The following is a 23,588-nucleotide window of genomic DNA, read 5'->3' as shown; positions in this document are numbered from 1 at the left end:
CCAAATACTGCTTTCCCATGTAAACAGTGGTGGCAGGATGTAACACAGTCATAAACAGGGTGACATCAGCCTGGGATGGGGAGGGCACGTGTCCCGCGGCCGGTGGCCATATGAGGAAAGCTCTGGGAGACAAATGAGGATGCTCCTACTTTGAGCAAGTGTTGGAGAACCTCTGCATGGGTTTTAGCTGAGGATCTTTATCTGCAGGACATGGCCGTGGGGCTGGGATGGGTGACAGCCCTGGGTAGAGCTCGCTGGTCCTTTCTCCGTGTTGGGCTGATAGCTGGAGCACAGGCATCCCAGCGCTTGCAGCCATGGTTCAATGTGGGTTTGGCTAAAATGTGCTGGTAACGGGGATTTGGTGACTGAACAAAAGCCAGATGAGGTCCTGAGGGTCCATTCTGCTCACCATCACCATGCTGCAGGTCCAGCAAGCTGCCAAGGGAGCAGATGTGGTCTCCTGAGCTCTGAAGCTCTACCAGCCCTTTATTTCAGCCCAAGCACTTGCTGCTGGCAGTGCTCTGTGTGCTGGAGCCACATGGAGAGAGCCCAAAGCACCTTTTTGTCCCGACCCATCCTTCAATAACTGACCCAAAGCTCGAGCAAGGTGCTCAAGTCACAATTCCCACCACGTCCCCATCGCTGCGGTGGCACTTGGTGCCTTCAAGCCGTGACTTAGGGAACCTGCAGGGGCTCCGGTTGGGGTCTTCAGGCCAGGCACAGCAGGTTTGTAATTGGCTTTAGTACTTGCTGAATATTTCCCTAATGGTTTTAGAGACGGGGGGGATGTGTTGGAGGAAGACTTGGCTTGCTCCTGGCACGTGACGCGGTGAGGAAATGGGAAAAGAATTTCTGGCTGTGAAACGGCAGCTCCACGTCGAGACCTCGCTCCTTCTTCGCAGTGGAACAAAAAGGCTCCGCGCCCCAGCCCAGATGCCTGGGATTCCTCACGGAGGGGCCCCGGAGCAGTAACGGTCCCGCTCCTGCTCCCGGCCAAGGTGGTAGCGGGGAGGCTGGGGGTGGCTTTGCTGGGGCGCTGGCACGGCGCAGCCGCCCTCCTCCTGTTGTTTCAGCTGCGCCGGGTTAATAACGGCAGCCAAAAGCTGGGGTGTCCCTGCCAAGCCTTAAAATCTGGGCTTTGGGACGCTCTTGTGGCGTTGGCAGCCAGGGATGGAGGAGCCAGCAGGGCCAGCCATGACTGTCCGTCCGCAGGGGACAAGGGATGGGCAAAGGGGATACAGGGGGCTGCTTGTACACATACACACACACACCGGTCCCTACTCCTTCCCCACCTCCCGTTCTTGGTCATATTTAATGGTGGAAATGAGAAAAGGGGTTTCCAAAGGTTTCCCGGTGCACAACCATCCCCACCGAGCTCCTCAGGCCATTCAACGGGTGTTTCTCCTCCGTAGCCCTGAACCCTCCCCTTCCCAAAAGCATCCATTCCCATCTCCCCAAAAGTGATGCCCCATCCCTGGCAGTGCTCAAGGCCAGGTTAGACAGGGCTTGGAGCAAGCTGCTCCAGTGGAAGGTGTCCCTGCCTGTGACAGTGGCTTGGAACTGGATGAGCTTTAAGATCCCTTCCAACCCAAACCATTCCAGGATTCTATCGGGGTGCATGGTCCATGCTTTTATGCATTAAGCACCTTCCCAGGCTCTTGTATTTTTATCCTCATGCTGTAATTCATCCTGAGGCAGCAGGCCGGGGGGCTGGTGGGGCGGGTTGTTGCCTGGAGATGTGTGGAGGCTGTTCCCAGCCCTCCTGGTTTCTCTCCCAAGTCTGCGACTTCCCTCGGCATCACTTCACAGCAGTGATTCACATCTCCCAGCCCCACTGCAGCCGCTTTGACTGTTCCCCATCTCTTAACCCCAAGGGTTGGGGAGGGGGGAAAAAGAAGAGGGTGACGGGGCTCGGGATGGGGGGAGCACGGCGCTGACCCGGAGCTGGGGCTGTTAAAACGAGTTTTTAGGGCGAGGAGCCGGCGTGCCGTGCGGCAGCAAGTTGTGGGTGGGTTTTTGGCAGTGGTGATGCGGCTCCAGGGAAGGCAAAAATGGGACTTTGGGGATGGGTTTTTCTTTGGGGGGGGGGGGGATTTAATAACTCGGCTCTTTGTGCAGGGGGGGTGCGAGGGAAGGGGGCCCGAGGCTGGGTCCAAGCCCCCTCCCAGCGCGGGGCTCGCTTGGGAAGCGCTTTAAAGAGCGAAACCAGGGAAAGCCCCGTGTCCGGGCGCGGACAAAGGGCCGGGGGAGCGCGGCTCGGCGGGGCCGGTGCGCGGGGGGGAGCCGCTGCCGTTGCCGGAGCCGAGCCAGGGCGTTGCTGCTCTTTGTCGGGGGCTGCCGCCTCCCCCCCGGAGGAGGGGCCAGTCCCGGCGGGGCGGGGAACGGGGCAGCCCCGGGGCTGCCGCCGGCCGAGCGCTCCTCCCCCGCCGCTCCCCTCCGGGGTCCCGGTTCCGCCGTTCCCGGGGCTGCTGTTACCGGGGGGGGGGGTATGGGGAGGGGGGGGTGTGGACGGGGCAGCGGTACCCGGGAAGGGGCGGCCCCGCTGCTCCCGCCCCGCCCCTCGGTGCCGCCCCCCCGCCCGCCTCCCCCCCGCCCTCCGCCGGGGCTGGCAGCGCCGCGGGAGCCCGGTGCTGGCGGCGGGGCCGGGGCGTGCGGCGGCCTGCGCGGATCGGCCTTTTGTTCGGCCGGCGGGAAGGAGAGCGGGCGGCGGCGGGGGCCCACAAGGAGGAGGAGGAGGAGGAGGAGGAGGAAGGCAGCAGCCCGGGCGCGCCATGCATCCCGCCGCACCGGCCGGGGGCTGCCCGCGGGGACGACGCGGAACCCCCCGGCCCCGGCCCGGCCGCTGAGCAGCGCACAAAAGGGGCGAGAGCGGCGGGGAAAGAGAAGAGGAGGAGGAGAAGGAAGAGGAGGAGGAGGAGGAGGAGGGGGCGGTACCGCTCTGTCCCGCCCGTCCTCCCACCGCCACCGCGGGGACCGGCCCCCGCCGCCCCCTCCCCAAGCCATGGCCGGGCCGCCCGGTGGCGCGGAGCCGCCGCAGCCCCTTACCGGCCGCTGGGAAAGTTAGTGCGAGAGGGGCCGGGAGGAGGAGGAGGAGGAAGAAGCAGCAGCAGCAGCAGCAGCCTCCGGCCGCCAGTGCTGCCGTCCCCCCCGCCGGCTCCCGGCAGCCCGGGGGATCCGGTCGCTCCGTCCCGTTGCCATTTTTGGATGCGTTTTATCGCCTTTTTTTTTTTTTTTGCCTGGGGAGAAGAAGAAGAAGAAGAAAAAAAAAAAAGCAGCGAGGACGCGGCAGCCTTCCTCGTCCTCCTCCTCCTTCTCGTCCTCCTCCGCTGCAGGACTCAGCCGGCTGCACTTGGGGGGGGGTCCAGCGTCTCTCGGTGATCGCGGGGTGACGGAAACCCCGATGCCATCATGGTTTGGAGACAGGAAACCTCCAAGTTTGCCCTGAATGAAGAACTTCCTGTGTTGAAACTTGTACGAATATCCGCTGACAAGCTCAGTTCAAATGAAAACACAGGAGTCGGGGGGAGAGGCTAATTCAGACCGGCTGGACTTTCCCGGAGCAGCGAGGAGCCGCTCGGGACGCGATTCCCAAGCCACCGGGACAAGCAGTGCCTTTGTTGTTAGAGACGGACATTCGGGATAACTGAAGAGCTTCAAACTCTGTCGCTGGGAATATTTAACCGAAGCTGTCGGGTGGTTTTCCCCCTTGGATGAGGGGTTTTACACGCGGTCGGGGGGATGAGATTTGGTGTTTCACTCCTTGGGAACGCTGGTGGAGCTGCTGAGCCGGCGCGGTGCTGCCGGTGCACCCTCCTGTTCCCATAGCGCCGCTGCTTTGGGGTCCGAGTCTGCCGCGGTGGGTTTGGGACCTGCTGGCTCTGTGATGCTTCCTGCGGTGCTGGGGCGGTTCCGTCATCCCTAAGGACGGGAGCATGGGCAAACCACTGAGCCGGCCAGACTGTTTACGGCAGAACCGCACTTGCCTGGGGAAGGGCGAGGAGGAGGATGGTTATATAGAGGATTGCTACGTGCCCCAGAGGTCCATCTACGACACGATGCGGATTAACGAGCAGATCGATCAGGGATCGAAGCTCAACCAGCTTTCCAAGAGCACCCTTGGCAAGGGGGACGGCAGCACCATCTCCAGCAACGGCACTCTGGGAGCTGCCAACGTCTTCGAGTCCAGGGCTCCAGAGGCAAAGAAGTTGGACGAACGAGTCATCTTCGATGCGCTGAAGCTCAGCAGCGACGTCTCCAAGCCAGCGCCGGCTCCACCAAGGAGGCGACCGAACCCTGAGAGGAAGGAGAATGTCAACCGGCGGTCGTGGAAGTCCTTCATGCCACCAAACTTCACCGAGTTTGCAGAAAGGATGGGGGCTTCGCTGAGCGAGGTGTCGGAAGCGGGTGCTTCCAACCCTTCCCTGCGGGATAAACGGGAGTCAAGCACCATACTCACCGACCACCCCGGCCAGCCTGACCACGGCGAGCCCATGTCTGAGTCCCTCACCTTGGAGCACGTCTCCAAGTCATCCGGCACAGCGGAGGCTCTCACGGCCAAGCAGTTCGGTGCGGATGGCTACGGTGGTGCCCGGGATGAGCGCCAGGCCCTGCTGAACCCCGGTGAGAGCCGCGGTCGCATTGGGAACCTGGCCAGGGTGCACCGGCTCCCCAGTGCCACCTGGCCACGAGCCAGGAAGAACTTCATCAAGGGAAGCCTCAGCGATGGGCACCAGGAGACCCTGGAGGCCTCCGAGTCGGACTCTACGGTGGAGAACGTCAACCTCTCTCCGTGCCTTAGCGAAGAGCTGCTGGATGCGGGACTGGATATTCTCATCGCCTCCAATCTCAGGGAGAAAACGGAGTCTGAGCTGAGATTTGAGGAGGACGAGCGTTGGGTGATGATGGAGGAGTGGGAGGAGGCGACGCTGTCAGAGAGAGGAAAGGCTGTTCTGGTGGCAGAGGAGAAGAGGAGCTGTTGCTTGGCAGATATTACTGAGGAAAGGGAACAATTCACTGCTCTGACGGACCCCCCCAGCCCGGGGGCCTCCCGGTCCTGTGCATCCCGGGGGGGTGCCGGCAGCCCCCCTGCTGACAGCATGTGCTGTACTGAGGACACAGCGGTGCAGTGCCAGGTTGAGGACTTGGCTCCGGGTTCAGAGCGCTCAGCCAGCCCCACGGGCCCCGAATTGTCCGACACGGACTCGGTGCAGATGTTCCTGGAGCTGGAGGAGCAGTGCCTGAATGAGGACGAGGGTGATGGGGCTGCCCCCGGCTGCCTGGAGGTTCAGGTCTCCCCGATGGATTCAGAGGGGCTGGACCCAGATTCAGCCAAACTGGCCCGGGTGGGGGTGGAAGCGTGTCAGCACAGGGCCCCTTTGGACATCAGCGCTTCAGACTCTGCCGTTGTGTCAGATCTGGAGGACTTTGATGTCACCTGCAGCTCGCAGGTGCTGAGCGCGCTGGAGCCCTTCTCGGAAAGGGACACCTCGGCCGTCACCCCGACGGACTCGGATGGAGGGGCCTCCCCCAGCCCCATGGCCACAGCAGGGCCAGGCTCCCTCCTGCGGTGCTCCCCGGCACCAGTGGAGGATGAACCTGACCCGCTGGTGGAGCTGGAGCTCGCAGGCAGTTGTGTGGTGGTGGTGGCGGGTGGTGAGATGCCATCACCTGAGGTGGGCACAGGTCCAGCTTCTGGCTTTGAGGAAGCTGATGACCCCAGTGCTGGGGTGGGATGGGGCATGGAAAACCAAGACTTGCTGGTCCCTGATGGGGAAGCATCAGAGCTTCCTGAGGAGACCGGTCCTGACCGAGCATCCCCCTGCCACCCCCCAGCTCCCCCCATGGCGGTGGAGGGGCTGGAGTCTCCCCCACAGCACCACAAGGACAGTGTTGAGTGGATGGATCCATTTGGGACCCATCACCTTCTGCCAGGAAGGACTGAGCTTCCCAGCTGGGATGTCCCACAACTGGTTTCTCAGGGTGAAGCCACAGACTTGGGGTCAGAGAGTGATGGGGCTGAGGGCCAGGCTCATGTGGCAGAAGGGGATGCTCACTGTGGTTCTCTGCCACCTTTCCACACCGGCTCTGCATCAGAGCTGGGCTCCGAGGCTCCAACAACATCCCCAGTGCATGTTGAAGACCTTCTATGGGAAACGGATCCCCTGGCTCTGGAAGGGGCTGCCCATGCTGAGGGGTCCCCCATGGAGGTGGCCGTCATGCACAGGGATGCCCCAGCCGCCATCCTGCAGCCGGGAGACCTGGACTTGCTGTTTGCCGGTGGCTGGGAGGGGCGGTCAGCAGCACGGTGCTGTGCCATGGTGCTGGGTGACGGGGCCCCATGTGCTGCCAGCCCAGCAGCCCTGGAGGAGCTTCCCAGCACATCACCCATTGTGGGGCAGCCTGCTCCTGATGCCATCCTAAGGGGTGTTGGAGGGCTCTCTGCTCCAGGGGATGTGGCTGTACCAGAGCTCCAGGCTCAGGAGACTCCACCAACCACTGGGGATCCAACCATGGATGCTGATGAACCATGTATTGAGCACCTGCCTCCAGATGCCACCACCACTGCCATGTCCTTGGCAATGGAAGAGCTTCTGGATGCTCCACCACCCTTTGCTGACGTGCCTGTTGCCGCTGTGCCACCACAAGCAGGCGACCCACTCGTCTCCAGTGTTGGTGGCCCTGTGCTGCTGTCAGTGGTGGGGCCAGCAGTGGCCTTGGGGGATACAGATGACTTTGCCAACACGGTTGTGCCGCCCATCCCGGAGGAGCTATCCCCCGAAGTGGTGGCTTTGGAGGGTGACCCCATGGTGGGAGCATCCGCTTTGGCTGTGGCAGCCTGGGATGGTGCCATGGAGGGGCCCTCCTTCACCTTCCTGCCCCCTTTGGAAGGACCCAGCTCCCCAGAGCCATGCGTGCCCCCGGGGGACACCCTCCATCCCCGCAGCCATTCCCCGGTGCCTGTGGACACGGAGGGACCCCCGCTGGCCACCGCTCCCCTTGCAGAGGGGCCTCCAGCTCCACCGGATGGATTCGTTCCAGATAACGAGGTATTTGCTGCCCGGATGGGGTTTATTTTGTGCTTGAGGGGTGGGTGGGAGGTGGGAACTCAGGAACACAAGGCCAGGATCTGCCTCCCAAACAGCCTCCTCCCTCCGGAGTTCAGCTTGGATTTGGGAAGCAAAGCATTTCGGGGGGGGGGGGAGTTGTGTGTTTTTGTAAGTAGGGTTTCTGCTGCTCGATGACCTAAACCATTGTCTTAAGCTTTTTTGGCTTCTCCAAGTACATTACGGTCACCCCGATGTAAATCACAGGCTTGAGAAAAACCTTTTTGCCAGATCCTGGCAGGGTGGTTCCCGTCTCTGAAGCAGAAAATGCATTGCAAGAGAGAATCCTGTGAAACAAATTAAGAGCAAATAATTCCTGTCCTGGGCAGTCAGTGCTTGCTGCAGCTTTTTGAGCAAGCACGGAGGTGCTGAGGCTCTGGAAGGGCTCAGATTCTCTCTGTTGTTTGGGGATTTGCTTTGCTGTGCCATAGTTTTGCCTGGAGAGACCTCGGTGGTGGAGTTCCCACAGCCGAGTGCTGGTTTCCTGCCATCTGGATTAGGAGAGATATCACTAAGGAGACATCAGAAGTTAGACAGCGCCTGAAATCCCAATTCGGTGGCGTTTCCTCATCCTTTGGGCTGTGCCACGCGTGCGAGGAACACACATGGAGAGGTGTTCTCACATGGGGGGGTCCATGTGAGCATGGGCTGGGGCACCCAATGTGGACGTTGGTGAGGAAGCAGAGCTCTTGGGTTCTTGTCTCTTTGGTGTCAGTGCGTCCTTGCTGGAGGGACCCTTGTTTCAAGTGCAGCATCTCATTGTTAACCCCATCAATCTGCCTTGCTCAAACACTGTTGAAGCCATTGGCAGCTCTGGGTCTGTGCTGGTTCTTCCCACTTTGGGGCCTGGCCCCCTGTTTGGCAGTGGTGGGGTTAAGGAGTGCAGGAGATGGAGGAAGCAGAAAGTGAAGGGATGCTTTGGGAAGCTGCTTTGGGAAGCATTGCTGGGAGTGGAGCAGACGTCCTTCAGCTTGCCAAGACGTCTGTCCAGCCGCTTCGCCCGGGCAGGACGCCTCGCTCTGCGCCTTCTCCTGCCCAGCAAATAGGTATTAAATATGAGCCTCAAAGCTGAGTCACCGTGAGGTTAATGAACTAAATCACTGGAATCCTTTATGAGCAACGAAACACAATGCGTTGGCCGTGCTCTCTCCTCAGGCTGTGGCTGTGATTGCCTTTGTAGGGATCCTTGCGCAGCGATTCATGGTGCAGGTGCCTGTGGCTGGGTTTGCTCATGGCTCCTGCCCTGCTCCGAAGCCCTGGAGTTTGTTTTCTTGCATGCCAGGCTTATCAGCCTGGTCCTTTTGTGGCTTTGGCTGCTCTGGCAGCCGGCTCCAGATATAAACAGCCACGGGAGCAGCAGCCAGGGCGTCGTTGGTTCCGTGGCACCGTTTGTTTCTTAGAACCGTGGCATAGTTTTCCTGGAGCAAACAGCTCCTGGATGGGAAGAAATCACTTGGGAAATGAGGCAAAGAAAGTCAAGGTTCCCTTCGCTTGGGCTGGGAACTTTGTGTGTGTTTGCCTGCCTTGTGTTCCTTTGGAGGCCAAGCGTCTGCTGGGTCCGCAGAGCTGTGCCATCCATGAGCTGCTGCTCTGTTAGGAGAGATCCTGCATCCGAGTGGGACTTTATGATGCCATCAGTGTCCGTTCAGTCTCTGGCACATGAGGAAGCAGGCGGCTGCCTGTGATCCCTCTGCTTCCCAAAGAGAAGGGATTGTGCCAGGGCTGAGGGCTCTGCTCCTGCCCAGCGCTGGGTGCAGGGTGACCTGTGCTCTGGGTGGGTTTGTGGTCCAAGGGACCAGAGGAAGTGATGGAGGGCTGCTTTTCCTTTGGTTTTCCCAGGTTTGTCCCTTGGGACCCGGCTGTGCGGCTGCAGGGACCATGCAGGGCGGCCGTCAGCATGGTTAGAGCAGATCCCCAGCTCTGATACTCTGATAAAAGCACTTATCTCCTTTCAGAGAACAGGATTTGCCCTGCTGCCTCTCTTTACAATGGGGAGCTTCATCTGCTCTCCTCCCCCTTCCCTATCGCATCTTTTTTGTTCTAAAAAGCTTTTCCCCACAGGATTCCCAGGCAGGACCATGCCAAATGCGTGGTGCAGTAAATGACTGGCACATTCATTGCTCATTGCCTTTGTCTTTCGAAACACAGCCGGCTTCATGGTGTCTGTAATTTTGTGGTTAACAAACTCCTATGATGTCAGGTCTCTGTTCTCAACAGCATCACTGTGAGAATTGCTTTAGGTTTTCCCCCAGGAGCATCGTTTCCCAATCTGGTGGCTGGCCAGAGCCAGTGCTCTCATTTCTTCCCCCATTTGCTCTTTCCACCTTGCCCCAGTGCTTGGAAAAAGGGGATTTACCCATTTAAAAGCAGAGGTGGATGCTTATGGATCCCAAGCTGTGCTCCACACTAGTGACATCTGTGTTACTGGGTCAAGGCGAGGGAGGAGTTCAAACTTGTGCAACTCTGATGAAATCACTGCAAAGAGCTTCTGCATCTTCTCTAGAGGAGAAAGCCTTTTGTATGTGAATGATTGGAGGGGCTCTAAGAGCATCTCGTGGGTTACAAACCCCTTTTCTCTCCCGCCCTTCCCACTCCTAGCTGTTCCAGAAGGAGCAAGTGGATCCTCTCCAGCTAAAACTACAGCAAGTCAATGGAGTTGGTCAAGGACTCATCCAAAGCGCCGGGAAAAACTGTGATGTCCAAGGGCTGGAGCATGACATGGAAGAAATCAACACCCGCTGGAATACCCTCAACAAGAAGGTGAGAGCATGGGGATGGGGGCTGTAACCAGATTCTCTGGGCCCTGTTGGGGTTTGGTAGAAGAAGGGGGTCATTGGCAAGGAGCTGAGGCTCCGGTGTCAATGCATCTCCAGCCTGACGGTGCGGTGGGGTTGTGTTTGGGGTTCAGGTGGCCCAACGAGTTGCTCAGCTGCAAGAGGCCCTATTGCACTGCGGGAAGTTCCAGGATGCCCTGGAGCCGTTGCTGAGCTGGCTGGCAGACACCGAGGAGCTCATCTCCAACCAGAAACCTCCCTCTGCCGAGTACAAGGTGGTGAAAGCCCAGATCCAGGAGCAGAAGGTGAGCAAGCACAGGGTGACAACAGGCTCAGTGGGGCCGGGAGCTCTGCACAGCCAGACAGTGTTTTGGGGTCCAGCTGTAACAGCAAAGCCTATCTGGAATGTCCACAAACCTGCTTCTTTCATGGGGACCTCAGAACAGCTTCCAGTATCTGAAGGGGGCCTATAAGGATGCTGGGGTGGGACTCTTCACTAGGGACTCTAGTGATAGAAGGGGTAACGGGTTCAAACTTAAACAGGGGAAGTTTAGATTGGCTATAAGGAAGAAGTACTTTACTGTGAGGGTGGTGAGGCACTGGAATGGGTTGCCCAGGGAAGCTGTGAATGCTCCATCCCTGGCTGTGCTCAAGGCCAGGTTGGACAGAGCCTTGGGTGCCATGGTTTAGTGTGAGGTGTCCCTGCCCATGGCAGGGGGTTGGAACTGGGTGATCTTAAGGTCCTTTCCAACCCAAACTATTCTATGATTCCATGGTGGATCTTCTGGATCCCCACATCCTAATGTAATAAGCAGGCAGCTCCTTTGACCACACTTGCTATCTCCACTGTCCCAGTCACCAGCATTACTTTACCCTCCTGCTGCCTCTTGAAGTTTGCTGCTGGTTTTGCTGGTCGGCCGTGTTTTTCCAGCGCTGGCTTCTGTTTGTGGTGGCAATTCTGCTGCGTCAGGAGCAAGCTGCTGTTGTAGGCACTGGTTTGGGTACTGGGACAAGCTGTAAGCCCCGGCCTGAGGCACGCCGGTGTTTGCAGAGATAACAGCCTGGGTCGGCGCCTGCCCTTGTGAGCCAGCGAGGGAAAGTTCAAGTGTGGTCATGGTAAAACATCTCAGAAATGAATTCTTACCAGGGCTTGGCCCGAAGTCTTGAGGCTCTGAAGAGGAGATGTATTTGAAGTGGAAGTTAAAACGTGATCGCGATAAGTTAGGGGGTGATAAGGAAGCCTCTGAAAAACTCCCCAGCGCAGAAGTGCTTTGAGTCTCTTAGAATAGAAATTGGAATAGAGTGGAACTGAACGGGATAGAATAAAGTGGAATGGGATAGAATGGAATAGGATAGAATATTTCAGTTGCAAGGGGCCTACAATGATATCTAGTCCAACTGCCTGACCACTTCAGGGCTGACCAAATTAAAGCATCTCATTACGTTGTTATTATTAGTTTTAAACTGGTTTTGATGGCAGAGGCTGTCCCATGGGGCTGGCTTTGGTCTTAGCCCCATCCTTACAAGTGGTTTTCAGCCACGATGAGAGATTCCACCTCTCTGAGGGCTAGAATTGGTTCTGCTGCTCCAATCTGGTAACCCTGCTCCTTTGGTCTCACTGTAAAGCTGCTCCAGCGCCTCCTGGACGATCGCAAAGCCACCGTGGAGATGATCCAGGCGGAAGGCGGCCGGATCGCGCAGTCGGCAGAGCCCGCGGACCGGGAGAAGATCGTGGGGCAGCTGGAGAGCCTGGAGCGGCGCTGGGCAGGGCTGCTGGGCAGCGCGGCCGGCAGGTGAGGGGCAGCTCATCCTATGGGCTCCCGCATGCGGGGGTTTGTGTGCAGACACATCCTGAAAACAGCTGGAAAACACGGGAAATCAAAGGCAGTCTGGGAGCTGAAGCTGAGAGCGGTGCCTTACAATGGCTGGGAAGAGCTCGGATTAAATAAATTCCCTGCAGGGGATGGATGTTATTTTTATTCCTTTAAGCTTTAACGTTTAGCTCGAGCGGCAGCATCCTGTTGACACCTTCCTGCTGCCTGAATCTCATTTATGAATCGCTTGTTGCTACATAAGCTAATTTTTGAGGTTATGAAATCACTTCTGAAGGCCCCATTTGACCTTCCCAGTGTTTTAAATCCCTGCCAAGATGGGACTGCCCATGTAAGACTTGTATCAGTGCTGGAATGTCTTTGAACAGAAGCTCAGCAGCTCCCAGACACCAAGAGCCCGGCCACAAGCTGAGCATGTCAGAGCATCTCCAAGATAATGATGGGAATGGGAATGGGTGTAAAGCAGCCCAGTGAGGGAGCCTTTCTGCCGCTTTCCCAGGGGGATAAACTGGACCCAAAGGCGCAGCTGCACGAATCAGTTTATTTTGCAGTTTCCCCATGCTGATTTTTGTCCTTGCCTTTGCAGCTTGAATGACAGCGTCCCACCTTGCTCTGAGCAGGGCTGCTTTGGTTCCCTCTTCCTAATACTCAAAGCTGCTTCCTATGCCTGGCTCCAACAGGGAGCTGCTCCTTAGTGCTTTATTCCTCACTACAGGCAGAAGCAGCTGGAGGACATCTTGGTCCTGGCAAAGCAGTTCCACGAGACCACAGAGCCCGTGTTGGACTGGCTCTCGGTGACAGAGAAGAAACTGGCCAATTCAGAGCCTATCGGCACCCAGACTGCCAAAATCCAGCAGCAGATCAGTCGGCACAAGGTAGGACCCAGGAGCTGCTGATGGAAGTGATCGCTCTCAGGTCCTGCTCACGTGGTTGTTTCTGCCCCAGCGAGGGGGTTTGGGGCACAAATAAGGACACAGGGAGGTTCCCAGGGTGCTTTATGTAGAGAGAAGGCTCCAAATCCTAACTCAGAGTGGGTAAATACTGAACTGATGTCTTTGTGCCTTGCGACTCTGGGTAGAAAACCCATTCCTGCTGTTGTGTTTCAAGGAGTCACAGAATATCTCAGATTGGAAGGCATCATCGAGTCCAACTCCCTGCTCCTTGCAGGACTACCTAAAACCAAACCATCTGACCAAGAGCTTTGTCCAGATGCTCCTTGAATATCAGTCCCGGTCCCTGCACACCAGAGCTGTGCTAGCAACTTTGTGTTAAACCTTCCCTTTATTCTGTTGCAGTTTGCCCGTTCACGGATGGGTTTCGTGTCTCCTCCATCCCGTCACTCACATTCATTGTTTCTGTTTCCCCCTTTTTTGCGTTCGTTTGGTTATTTTATCCATTTTTCAGTTTGGTTTGGTCACTCATTTTCCTTTCTGTTGTTCCATTTTATCCTCCCGCCATTCAGGCTCTAGAGGAAGAGATAGAGAGCCATGCGGGCGACGTGGCCCGGGCGCTCGGGGTCGGGCAGTCCCTCTCCTCCCTGAGCTGTGCCGCTGAGCGCAGGCTGCTGGCAGAGCGGTTGGAGTCTCTGCAGAGCCGCTACGGCGAGGTCCAGGAGCGGTGCTGCCGGAAGGCAGCGCTGCTGGATCAGGCGCTATCGAACGCCAGGCTCTTTGGGGAGGAGGAGGTGGAAGTGCTCAACTGGCTGGCTGAGGTCGAGGACAAGCTCGGCTCGGTATCCGTAAAGGATTACAAACGGGACGTCCTGCAGAAGCAGCATGCCGACCAGCTGGTATTTTCCATTTTCTTCCATGCTTATGTTGCTTGTTTGGTTGCATTTCTCTGTCTTTAGTGGCGTTTCTGGTCTGACTTTAATTTGACATAGCTCGTTCCACTGCTGGTTCCACTTCTAGGCTTGGAGAAGCGTAAAGAGGTTTCATGTGTTAAAAACAATCGTTATGGCCCCAAAAAGTGGGTTTCCCAGAGGGGAAAACATCCAATTATTCATCTGCTTTGTGAACAATGTCTGGGCAAGCTTGGCCACCCCGTGCCTTTAGAAAGCTGGATGCTGTTTCCAAGAATGAGAGCTTGAAAAGCCCAGTGGGTTTTCCAAGGCAGGCTGGCCACCGAGGGAGCGTCTGCTTCCGCTCCTGGGGCCATGCAAGTTCCTTTCAAGAGTGAGGTTATGTCTAATACAAGGGCGAACACAGATCCAATGGGTTGGGTTGGGTTTGCTCTAAGATTGGAGCCTTTTAGTCCCAGAAGTCCTAATAATGCCCACAGAAGGATGTCTGGACAAGTACCACATCTGATGTTCGCCCATCCCATACTCAGGAGGAACACTTCATGCTCTCCTTAGCATCTCTGGCTGGCAGGACACAGGGACCTGCCTGCAGGAGGATAACCCCAACTTGCCTTTCCCTCCAGGCTTTGAATGAGGAAATTGTCAACAGGAAGAAGAATGTGGACCAAGCCATTAGAAACGGGCAAGCTCTTCTGAAGCAAACCACAGGTACCACAAAGATCTGGGGATGCTCCGGCTGATGCGGGGGGTCTGGGTAGCGCCTCTCCTCCACACAATCTTCTCTGGGAAGCCCATGCTCTGCAGTGATAGAGGGAGGATGTTCTTCCTGAGGTCTCATTTCCTTTTGGATACTCCCAAAGGAGCTGGTTTGCATCTAGAGCCACAGAGTGCTCCAGCTTAATACTTTGGACTCACTTAGTCCCAAGTCTCATAGCTCGGTGTGCGGGTGATTCCCACCAGCGTGGCGATGCTCTGTGCTGAGCAGCCCTGCAACAGGAGGGAGGGTTTTCCCATTGCATCCAGCTGCTGAATCACATGGAAAGAGGTTAAAAATACACCCGTCCCTTTCCTAATATCGCTTTCCCATGCTGAGCAGTTGTTGCTGTTGCCACGTGGGTGCGAGTTTATGTTTCTGAGTGGGAAGAAAGGTCGGGGCGATGCATTTCCTTCAGATGTGGTGTGCTCGGAGCAGATGTCCAGGCCTGTCCCTGTGAGAGCCGTGCAGCAGGAAGAGTGATTACAAAGAATTTGGCTCGCAGTCTCTTGTCCCCTTTGGGAATAGCAGTAAAGAGTGAACTGGACCTTTTTTTTTCTTGGTAGTTGAGAGCTGAGTTGCGGTGGTTTTGGGGCTTGTGGCAAAGCCAGGCTTCGCAGCATGATCCCATCCTGTTCCCGGGATGGTGTGCTGGCTGGTGGAAAGTGTCAGCTCTAAGAGCAGCTTCCTGGCTGTAAAAACAGGCTGCGAAGCTGCGCTTTGCAGCACTTTGCACTTTGCATCCCTTCCAGGGATGGGGCAGCCACAGCTTCTCTGGGCACCCTGTGCCAGCGCCTCAGCACCCTCACAGGGAAGAGCTTCTGCCTAAGAGCTCAGCTCAGTCTCCCCTCGGGCAGGTTCAAGCCATTCCCCTTGCCCTGTCCCTACAGGCCCTTGTCCCAAGCCCCTCTCCAGGTTTCCTGCAGCCCCTCCAGGCACTGGAGCTGCTCTAAGGTCTCCCCTTCAGGAGCCTTCTCTTGTCCAGGCTGCCCCAGCCCAGCTCTCTCAGCCTGGCTCCATAGCAGAGCTACTCCAGCCTCTAATCAAACCAGGGGAGAACAGGGCAGGTTGCTGCTTAAACCTTCCTGCAGCACCCACAGCATCATTTGCCCCTTGGTGCCGTCTGACAGGGGAGGAGGTGTTGCTGATCCAGGAGAAGCTGGATGGGATCAAGACCCGCTATTCGGACATCACCGCCGCCAGCTCCAAAGCACTGCGCACACTGGAGCAGGCTCGGCAGCTGGCCACCAAGTTCCAGTCCACGCACGAGGAGCTCACGAGCTGGATGAGCAGCGTGGAGGATGAGCTGGCTTCCAGCGGGGGACAGTCCCCAGCCAGCGAGCAGATACCCCAGTTCCAGCAGAGGCAAAAGGTGGGAGCAGCACCCGGGGAGCGCGAGGGTGGGAGACAGCAGGGATTTGCTTGTTGTGTTGAGAGGATGGGGGGTGATGTTCTTGGGTATCCATGGGTGCCTTCCACAGGAGCTGAAGAAGGAGGTGATGGAGCACAGGCTTGTCCTGGACACGGTGAATGAGGTGAGCCGAGCGCTCTTGGAGCTGGTTCCCTGGCGAGCCCGGGAAGGGCTGGACAAGCTGGTGTCCGACACCAACGAGCGCTACAAGCTGGTCAGTGACACCATCAAACAGAGAGTGGAAGAAATCGATGCTGCTATTCAGAGGTCTCAACAGGTAATTGAATAACCCCACTGGAGACTGATGGGGTTTCTTGGGAGAGCGGGAGCGAGCGGCTCAGCACCGCTCCAGCCCATGCAGCACGATGGTTGTGAGAGGGGTCGCAAGCACAGCACAACAGAAGAGGGAGATCCCATTGGGAATGCCAAGAAATGAATGGGCCCCACCAGTTGTGCATAGCAGCCAGGCTGGTTTCTGACCCATCCTATTGTGTGTGGTTTGGATTGGATAACTGGTGCAGCACTGTGTTATCCTGCCTACAGGCTTTAGCTCACATGGGTGATGGAGAAGGTGTAAAACCAATGGCAGGTGACTTTCAGGCCTGGAAGAACATCATCCCGTGTTCTGATAGCACAGGGATTTGTTCCAGGTGAACAGTCCTCTCAAGAAAGGCTTGTTCTACACAGACTGGAGGCTGTGGAGCTCTCAGAAACCTGTGTCCACCCCAGTGTCCCCTTCTCCCCACACCCTGGTTAGGCGTTAGTTCCCCACATCCCTCTGGGTCCCCCATCTCTCCCACCATCCCCACCTTGCTCCATCCGTGCTGCCCATCACTAACCTGTGCTGCCTGTCCTCTCCCGTGGTCCAGTACGAGCAGGCGGCTGATGCGGAGCTGGCCTGGGTGGCTGAGACCAAGCGGAAGCTGATGGCTCTCGGTCCCATCCGCCTGGAGCAGGACCAGACAACAGCCCAGCTGCAGGTGCAGAAGGTACGAAAGCACTTGCTTAGCCAGGAGGAATGGGCTTTGGGTGGTGGGATGGGGTTTGAGTGATGGGATGGGGTTTGAGTGATGGGATGGGGTTTGAGTGATGGGATGGGGTTTGAGTGATGGGATGGGGTTTGAGTGATGGGATGGGGTTTGGGTGATGGGATGGGGTTTGAGTGATGGGATGGGGTTTGGGTGATGGGTTGGGGTTCAGGGGAACAACTTTGGCCTGGGGTTTATGGTGCTGAGCCCAGGAAAGATTCCAGCACTTGTCCTTGGTAAGCAGATGGAAAAAACAAGGGAGAAAGGGGATTTAGAGAAACAAAATGCTGGGCTTCTAAAGGAAGAAGCCTTGTGTCCTGTCATGGCTGTTTAGGGACGGATGGGTGCTCTTTGCTGTACTTTCAAGGGCTTCCCATGTATCCACTGGAGCAGCTCTCCATGGATCTTGGAGGTGCTGGCAACAGGAAGGGTTCAGAGAGAAGTATCTATTGATTAATGAGGGTGCTTTTACATTTGCTTTTTGCTCATTGTTCCTTGCAGTGGGGGACTCGGTTCCCTCCCAGCAGCCAGACATGGAACAAAGAGGCGCTGAGGGGGGGTTATATCTTTGAGATGAGCTCATCTCAAAGGGCCTGAAAGAACAGCACTTTAAATATAAACGGCCCTTTTCTTCCCTTAGCCAGCCTCAGCGATCAGAGCAGAGCACGGGCTTATTGGGCTTGAAAACAAAAAGGAAACATAAGACATTGTTCTAAGGGAGGGGACTGAACCATTGAGTATTGAGTTAAATTGAGCTCAGCTTGGCTTCCCGCTGCTCCTCGCGTGGATCTTGGGAATGGCAAAGTTATTGGCAGATGCAGTTCTGGAGAGTGATGGTTGGGGAGTTACCGTGTTCAGTGATGAATGGAGGGTTGAGCTTTTCCTCTGGTGTGGAGCTGGGCTGATACCTCAGGCCTTTAAAAGACAGAGGTCAATGTGGATGAGTCATGAGAAAACCATGCTGTAATCCGCACTTTCAGCCAGGTTTTCCATGTGCTGCAGGACCCTTGTGCCGAGTTCTGCATAGCCCCTGCGCTGCTGAGCTCTGCTGCAGCGCATCCCATGGATGGGTCGAGGGGGAGAAATCGGGCTCAGCTCTGATTTCTTTCCTTTCTCTGGATGGTTCCTCCCTGCAGGCTTTTTCCATCGACATCATTCGGCACAAAGACTCTATGGATGAGCTGTTCAGCCAGCGCAGTGAGATCTTTGGGACATGTGGAGAGGAACAGAAAGCTGTTCTCCAGGTGAGCCCCACTCTGTGATGGGGAGGGACGGAGAGGGGCGAGAGCTCAGCTTGTGCACAGGCTGAAGTAGTTTGTAATGACTCCATCTTTAGGAATTCCCACCAGTGTTAGCAGAAATCTCTTTGCATTTATTACTCTGCTTTATTGCATAGTTTTATTGCAGTGTTTGGGGATTGGGCTTGGGGGGAACAGAGATTTCTGAGGCTGCTTTAATTGGAATTACAGCCTGCGAGCGTGGAAGGCCACCAAAGGCACCTCAGCTCTTCCAGCTCACGGCATGCACTGGCGCTTGGCCTGCTCCCTTTCCATCCCTGGCTATAACTCCCCTCCCTCCTTTCCTTTAGGAGAAGACCGAGTCCCTGGTGCAGCAGTACGAAGCCGTGAGCCAGCTCAACTCGGAGCGCTACACTCGCTTGGAGCGTGCCCAGGTCCTGGTCAACCAGTTCTGGGAGACCTATGAGGAGCTGAACCCCTGGATCGAGGAGACACAAGCCCTCATCTCCCAGCTGCCCCCTCCGGCCATCGATCACGAGCAGCTCAAGCAGCAGCAGGAGGACATGAGGGTAAGAGGATGCAGCGTTGGCATCTCGGGTACCATCATACCTTAATGGAGGCACAGCTCCCACAGGGGCTTCTTATGAGTTTTTCTGGTTTTTCCTTCCCATTCTCTTCTTTTTGGGCATCCTGCCTGTATAATACAATATTATATTGGCCGTGAGTGTACCATGTGGAAATCACTAGATATGTTGGAGCCCTTCTTACTGAAATACAGATGGCACCCAAGGGAGCCAGGCTGCCTTCGGATCTCCTGCCTGATCGTGGCAGGGAAAACTGCTTTGTGCTTTTAGGGGAGAGAGCTGCAAAGCTTTCTCTGTGGCATTCCCCATGGGGAGGGGAGGGATCTGGGGAGACTGTGCCAAAGCCATGTTAGGAAGCGGCGAGTGCCATGTGCTTGGCAGATGCTGGGTCAAGAAATCCCCAGCGTGAGTTCAGTACTGATACGATCGCTGCGTTTGGAGCATCTCATGGAACAGAGGCAGCAGGTTTCTAAACAAGTGTGGGTTTTATCCCCTCTATTCCCTAGCAACTGCGAGAGTCCATTGCTGAGCATAAGCCTCATATTGACAAGCTGCTGAAAATCGGGCCGCAGCTCAAGGACCTGAACCCCGAGGAAGGGGAGATGGTGCAGAAGAAATACTCCACAGCAGAGGCCATGTATGCCCGAATCAAGGAGGAGGTGTGTCAGCGGGCTCTGGCGCTCGACGAGGCCGTCTCGCAGTCCACACAGGTACGCTGCGGTGCCATGGTGCTGAGTGCTTCTATCACAGTCCCCTGGGGAAGCCACAGGCTTTGAAATGTGGTTTCATTCTGAGTGTTACAGTTGTAAAACCCTTTATAAGGCCCAGTGGGGTCAAACACCTCTGGGGTCGTTTCCTGCCGCTCGGCACTGGCTGGGAAAGGAGGGGAGAAGGCATTGGAGTCCTGACATAGTAAATAGGGTAATAAAGTTTTACAACCTCAGTAATGATGCTCGTTCAAAGGGGCTGTGTTGGCATTCACCCAAGGTTGAAAGGGCCTCTTGAAAGAGCTTGGAGAGATAAGTTTCCTTTCTGATAAGCTGTGTGCGCAGTGAACAGCCACGGGATTTTTTGTATGGGAGAGTTAATGGTCATCTCTAGGGACTGAGCATCTCCAGAGGAGGTCGGTGGCAACAGAGATATGAAAGGAAGGACTGTAGGTGCTAAAGTCCAGAGAGGGGGTGAAGAGTTTCTGCCACTGGAGGTTTATGACCCCCTGGTTGTGTTTCATTTCCCCCTGTGTTAGTAGCACAGTTGGTTTTTGTCATGTCTGGGTGTTTTTTACTCCTGTATTGTGTAGTCACTTCTCTTGGTTTGCACTGTATTAACTCCGAGTTTTTCCCCCCCACACCCCCTTCCCGTCTCATCTCTCACTCCCATTGTGGAATGTGTTATCTGTGTGTGTTGCTGCCTGTGCCCGTCCTCCCCACATGGTCCCATTTCATTCTTGTGTTGACTGCGCCCCACCATTGCAGATCACGGAGGTAAGCCCCACACCACCCATCTTCACTTACAACTCTTCCTTTGGCCTCATTCTGATTTACACCCGGACTTCTAGTCCTGCTCCATGCACAGCTGAGCAGAACATGCTTGAAAGTTAACTCCGGGGGCCTGAAATCCCATGTCTGAGATGGCTTTTGTTGCGTTGCCGCCTGGTTACAGCCATTGGCCAAGCTTCTGCTGGGAATGCTTCCTGCAAAGCAGAGGGTTTGCTTTCCGAGCGGTTTACATTGATGCTCAGAGCTTTCTGCTCTGGCTGCACTTGCTGGTTTGCTCCTGCTTCTTGGCTGAGCCAGCGTGTCCCACATCAACTTTGCACCCAGAGCCCATCTCCTCTCTGCTGTTGGAGCCTGGGATTTGGCCAGCACCAGCACTGGTGTCCTGCAGGGAGGGCCTGGAGCTGTCCTCACCAGCAGAGATGCTTTGGGATCCTTAAGGCCAAAGTTGACTTTTCTTCTTAAGGAAGACAATAGCAGTGAACCCTGCTAGACCCCATCCTCTGTCACTCTTGGCTTTCTGGTTCTGCTTTGGTCGGAGACCCAGCACCGTGGCAGCTCACTCCTCCCCATGCATGCAGCCTTCACCAGCTCCTGCTGACCCTGCCGGGGCCATATCCTGCTGCCGTTGCACAAGTGGAGATTCCATCAGCACCAGACACGGTGCTTTTCCAGCAGCATCTCTGCACAGATGCTCAAACAACCGGGAATGGCTTTTGGTACCACGCTGCCCATCCGCAGCAGCCAAAAATGGGAGGTTTTGAAGGGTTGAATCTGGTGATAAATCGCTGCTGTGTTTGGTTCACAGTTGCCTGTGCTGGCTCTGTGAGGCTGTGGCTTGTGTGTGGTTCGAGCTGGGGCAGCCTGGGGCTGTTGGTAGCAGAGGAGAGCCGAGGCAGGCATGAACAGGAGGCTCCAGGTCTCGTTGCTATTGCAGGCAATGTTTGTCCTCTCCAAGAGGCCGCTGGGGCTGTTGCGCACGCAGGGAGCGAGGCAGCGTTGCTTCATCTCCTCTCGCCCTCCCTAATGGGCTTGTTCTTCTCCAGTTCCATGACAAGATCGAGCCCATGCTGGAGACGCTGGAAGCCCTCTCCTCCCGCCTGCGCATGCCCCCGCTCATCCCCGCCGAGGTGGAGAAGATCCGGGAGTGCATCAGCGAGAACAAAAGTGCCAGCGTGGAGCTGGAGAAGCTGCAGCCCTCCTTCGAGGCGCTGAAACGCCGTGGGGAGGAGCTGATCGGCCGCTCGCAGGGAGCAGACAAGGACCTGGCAGCAAAAGGTATCCCTGGGTGCATTAAACAGGAGGTGCTGGCTGGGCTGGTAGCTGTGCCCAGCTTCTCCTACCCAAACCACGGCTCCGTCGCTGTTGGGGAGGCTTTGATGTCCATGGGGTGTATTTCAGAGGGTCTCCTGGCCTTAGGATGAAGGATGCGTCCTCTCTATGGAGATGTCTGATGCCTGCTTCCATCTGGAGCAGACAGGGTGGTATCAACCAGGGCAGAAAGAAGCATTTGTGGCTTCTCATGCAGAGGTTTCAGCTCAGCCAAGCTGAGCCCTCCCCCTGAGCTGGTCTCTTGTGGCAACGATGGGTGGCCCCTGTGATTTGCTGGTGTTGATTCAGCATCTAATGGAGGGAAAGAGCATCCCCAGCACAAAAAGACCTGTCAACAGCGTTGGCACTAATTGGCACCTTTCTTGGCAGCTCAAAAGCCAGCTCATGGACCGAGCAAGCATAGACTTCATGCTAGAGGTGGCCAGAACAGAGGTTCACTGGAATAGGGTGTGTGGGCAAATTTGCCCTGAGCTTGCCTGCACATAAATAAAAGCTTTATTCCTGCAAGCTGGAGTTTCTCACATCCCTTGGTTCTCAGAGTAAATGCTCTAATAGTTCTGATCATCTCTAGTTCCCATTGAATATTCTTTTGGCTGTTTCTAAGTGGAAAGCGTTTGCAAAATGCTCTTGAGTTGTAAAACGATTTCCTCCTCCACTGAATGTTTTCATTCCCTTCCTCAGTAATCCAGGATAAGTTGGATCAGATGGTCTTCTTCTGGGAAGACATCAAAGCTCGGGCAGAGGAACGTGAAATGAAGTTCCTTGATGTCCTGGAGCTTGCAGAGAAGTTCTGGTACGACATGGCAGCTCTCCTGACCACCATCAAAGACACGCAGGACATCGTGCATGACCTGGAGAGCCCAGGCATTGACCCCTCCATCATCAAGCAGCAGGTGGAAGCGGCAGAGGTGAGGACCGTGGGGCTGTACTGTGTTGGGAGCTTGTCTGCACCCAGCTTGTAAGCTAAATGGGGACAGATCTTAGATACGAGCATGGCCAGAAGTGGTTGTAAAACAGTTTTGTAGGCAGGCAGGCAGATTATGACATGCTCTTTCCACTGCGATTTGGAACTACAAGGCAAAAAGCAGAAGTGTGTTTCACATATCCCTGCCCACCACCACCCCCTGTTCCAGACAAGGAAATGATGCCTAAATCACTTTATCTGCTCCTGTTTTAGGAAGCGTGTCAAGCGTGTGGTCAGACTCGTGTGCCCACTTGTTTGGAGTGACGTGGCAGTTTGCACGGGTCTGCTCCCAGTCAGAACTGGAGGCATCTCCCCAAGTGCTGTCTGGCGTGGGAAGTGTGTGTTTAGATGTCGGTTAGACCAGAGAGAAGTGTAAAGCTGGATGGGCTTGGATTTGTGTCTTGGTTGTGGTGAAATGCACTTCAGGTGGATTTGACTCAGACCTTGGGCAGCAGAGATTTCTTTATGCTTTGCTAAGTTTGTCCTTGCTGTTCTCCTTTTAGAACCATTCTGGCTTGGCTTTGCAACTAATTCCTGTATTGACAGATTACTCCTGTAAACAGGATGTCTCTTGTAAACAGCACCCTCAGCCAGGCAGTCCAGGCACGTGTCAAGCTGAATACACTTGTTCTTACTTGAGTTCCCCCAACCCCTGCACACAGCAGGTTGGTGGTGGTGATGCCAGTGAGCAGGACACCATCATCTCGCCGTGTAACCCCATCCTGGGGTCTGGCATCGGGGCTGTCAGCCAGGGCACAGGACACCAGAGCTGGGAGGATTGCCCATGCCTTAGTTGACAGGGTGATTTTGGAGGAGCATTTAACCCTAAACATGTTTCTTGTGTCACTGTGTCCCATGCAGACCATCAAGGAGGAGACGGATGGCTTGCACGAAGAGCTGGAGTTCATCCGACTCCTTGGAACCGACTTGATTTTTGCCTGTGGTGAAACTGAGAAGCCAGAAGTGAAAAAGAGCATTGATGAGGTAGGAGAGCCAGGAGCCTCTCCCGCAGGTAACATCAGGTAGGAGCAAGTGGGAGCTCGTTGGAAGAGCCTAATGCATTTTGTGGGCGATTTTGTGTTCTGCAGATGAACAACGCATGGGAAAACCTAAACAAAACGTGGAAGGAGAGGCTTGAGAAGCTTGAGGAAGCCATGCAATCAGCTGTGCAATACCAAGACACGCTTCAGGTAAGAGGCAGGGTATGGGGAGGCTTTGTGAACCCTCTCCCTGGAGTCGTACTGGGATTTGCACTCATGCAAAGCAGAAAG

The 23,588-nt window shown here is 55.9% G+C and overlaps 1 protein-coding gene across 8 annotated transcripts in view; it reads left to right on the top strand.

Annotated features, from left to right (window-relative positions):
- The window catches only part of MACF1 (microtubule actin crosslinking factor 1), a 136,492-nt gene that overhangs the window by 94,597 nt on the left and 18,307 nt on the right, over positions 1 to 23,588 (top strand). For 6 of the 8 annotated variants that reach the window (XM_061358932.1, XM_061358938.1, XM_061358935.1 and 3 more), the window contains 16 exons: positions 9,702 to 9,863; positions 10,012 to 10,182; positions 11,504 to 11,670; positions 12,425 to 12,584; positions 13,172 to 13,498; positions 14,134 to 14,218; positions 15,395 to 15,636; positions 15,746 to 15,952; positions 16,545 to 16,664; positions 17,840 to 17,947; positions 18,292 to 18,510; positions 19,032 to 19,235; positions 21,068 to 21,299; positions 22,035 to 22,261; positions 23,179 to 23,301; positions 23,406 to 23,507. In XM_061358932.1, coding sequence (XP_061214916.1) covers positions 9,702 to 9,863; positions 10,012 to 10,182; positions 11,504 to 11,670; positions 12,425 to 12,584; positions 13,172 to 13,498; positions 14,134 to 14,218; positions 15,395 to 15,636; positions 15,746 to 15,952; positions 16,545 to 16,664; positions 17,840 to 17,947; positions 18,292 to 18,510; positions 19,032 to 19,235; positions 21,068 to 21,299; positions 22,035 to 22,261; positions 23,179 to 23,301; positions 23,406 to 23,507 — 2,856 coding nt within the window. Of the gene's footprint in view, positions 1 to 9,701; positions 9,864 to 10,011; positions 10,183 to 11,503; positions 11,671 to 12,424; positions 12,585 to 13,171; positions 13,499 to 14,133; positions 14,219 to 15,394; positions 15,637 to 15,745; positions 15,953 to 16,544; positions 16,665 to 17,839; positions 17,948 to 18,291; positions 18,511 to 19,031; positions 19,236 to 20,000; positions 20,010 to 21,067; positions 21,300 to 22,034; positions 22,262 to 23,178; positions 23,302 to 23,405; positions 23,508 to 23,588 lie in introns of all 8 variants that reach the window. The other 2 variants (XM_061358940.1, XM_061358939.1) reach the window with 2 other exon arrangements.

This window comes from Neopsephotus bourkii, unplaced genomic scaffold, assembly GCF_033783945.1.
Source record: "Neopsephotus bourkii isolate Nb327-2 ecotype Australia unplaced genomic scaffold, CSIRO-AGI_Nbou_v1 NB_959, whole genome shotgun sequence".
Classification (NCBI taxonomy): domain Eukaryota; kingdom Metazoa; phylum Chordata; class Aves; order Psittaciformes; family Psittacidae; genus Neopsephotus; species Neopsephotus bourkii.
This window is presented reverse-complemented; position numbering and strand designations above follow the sequence as displayed.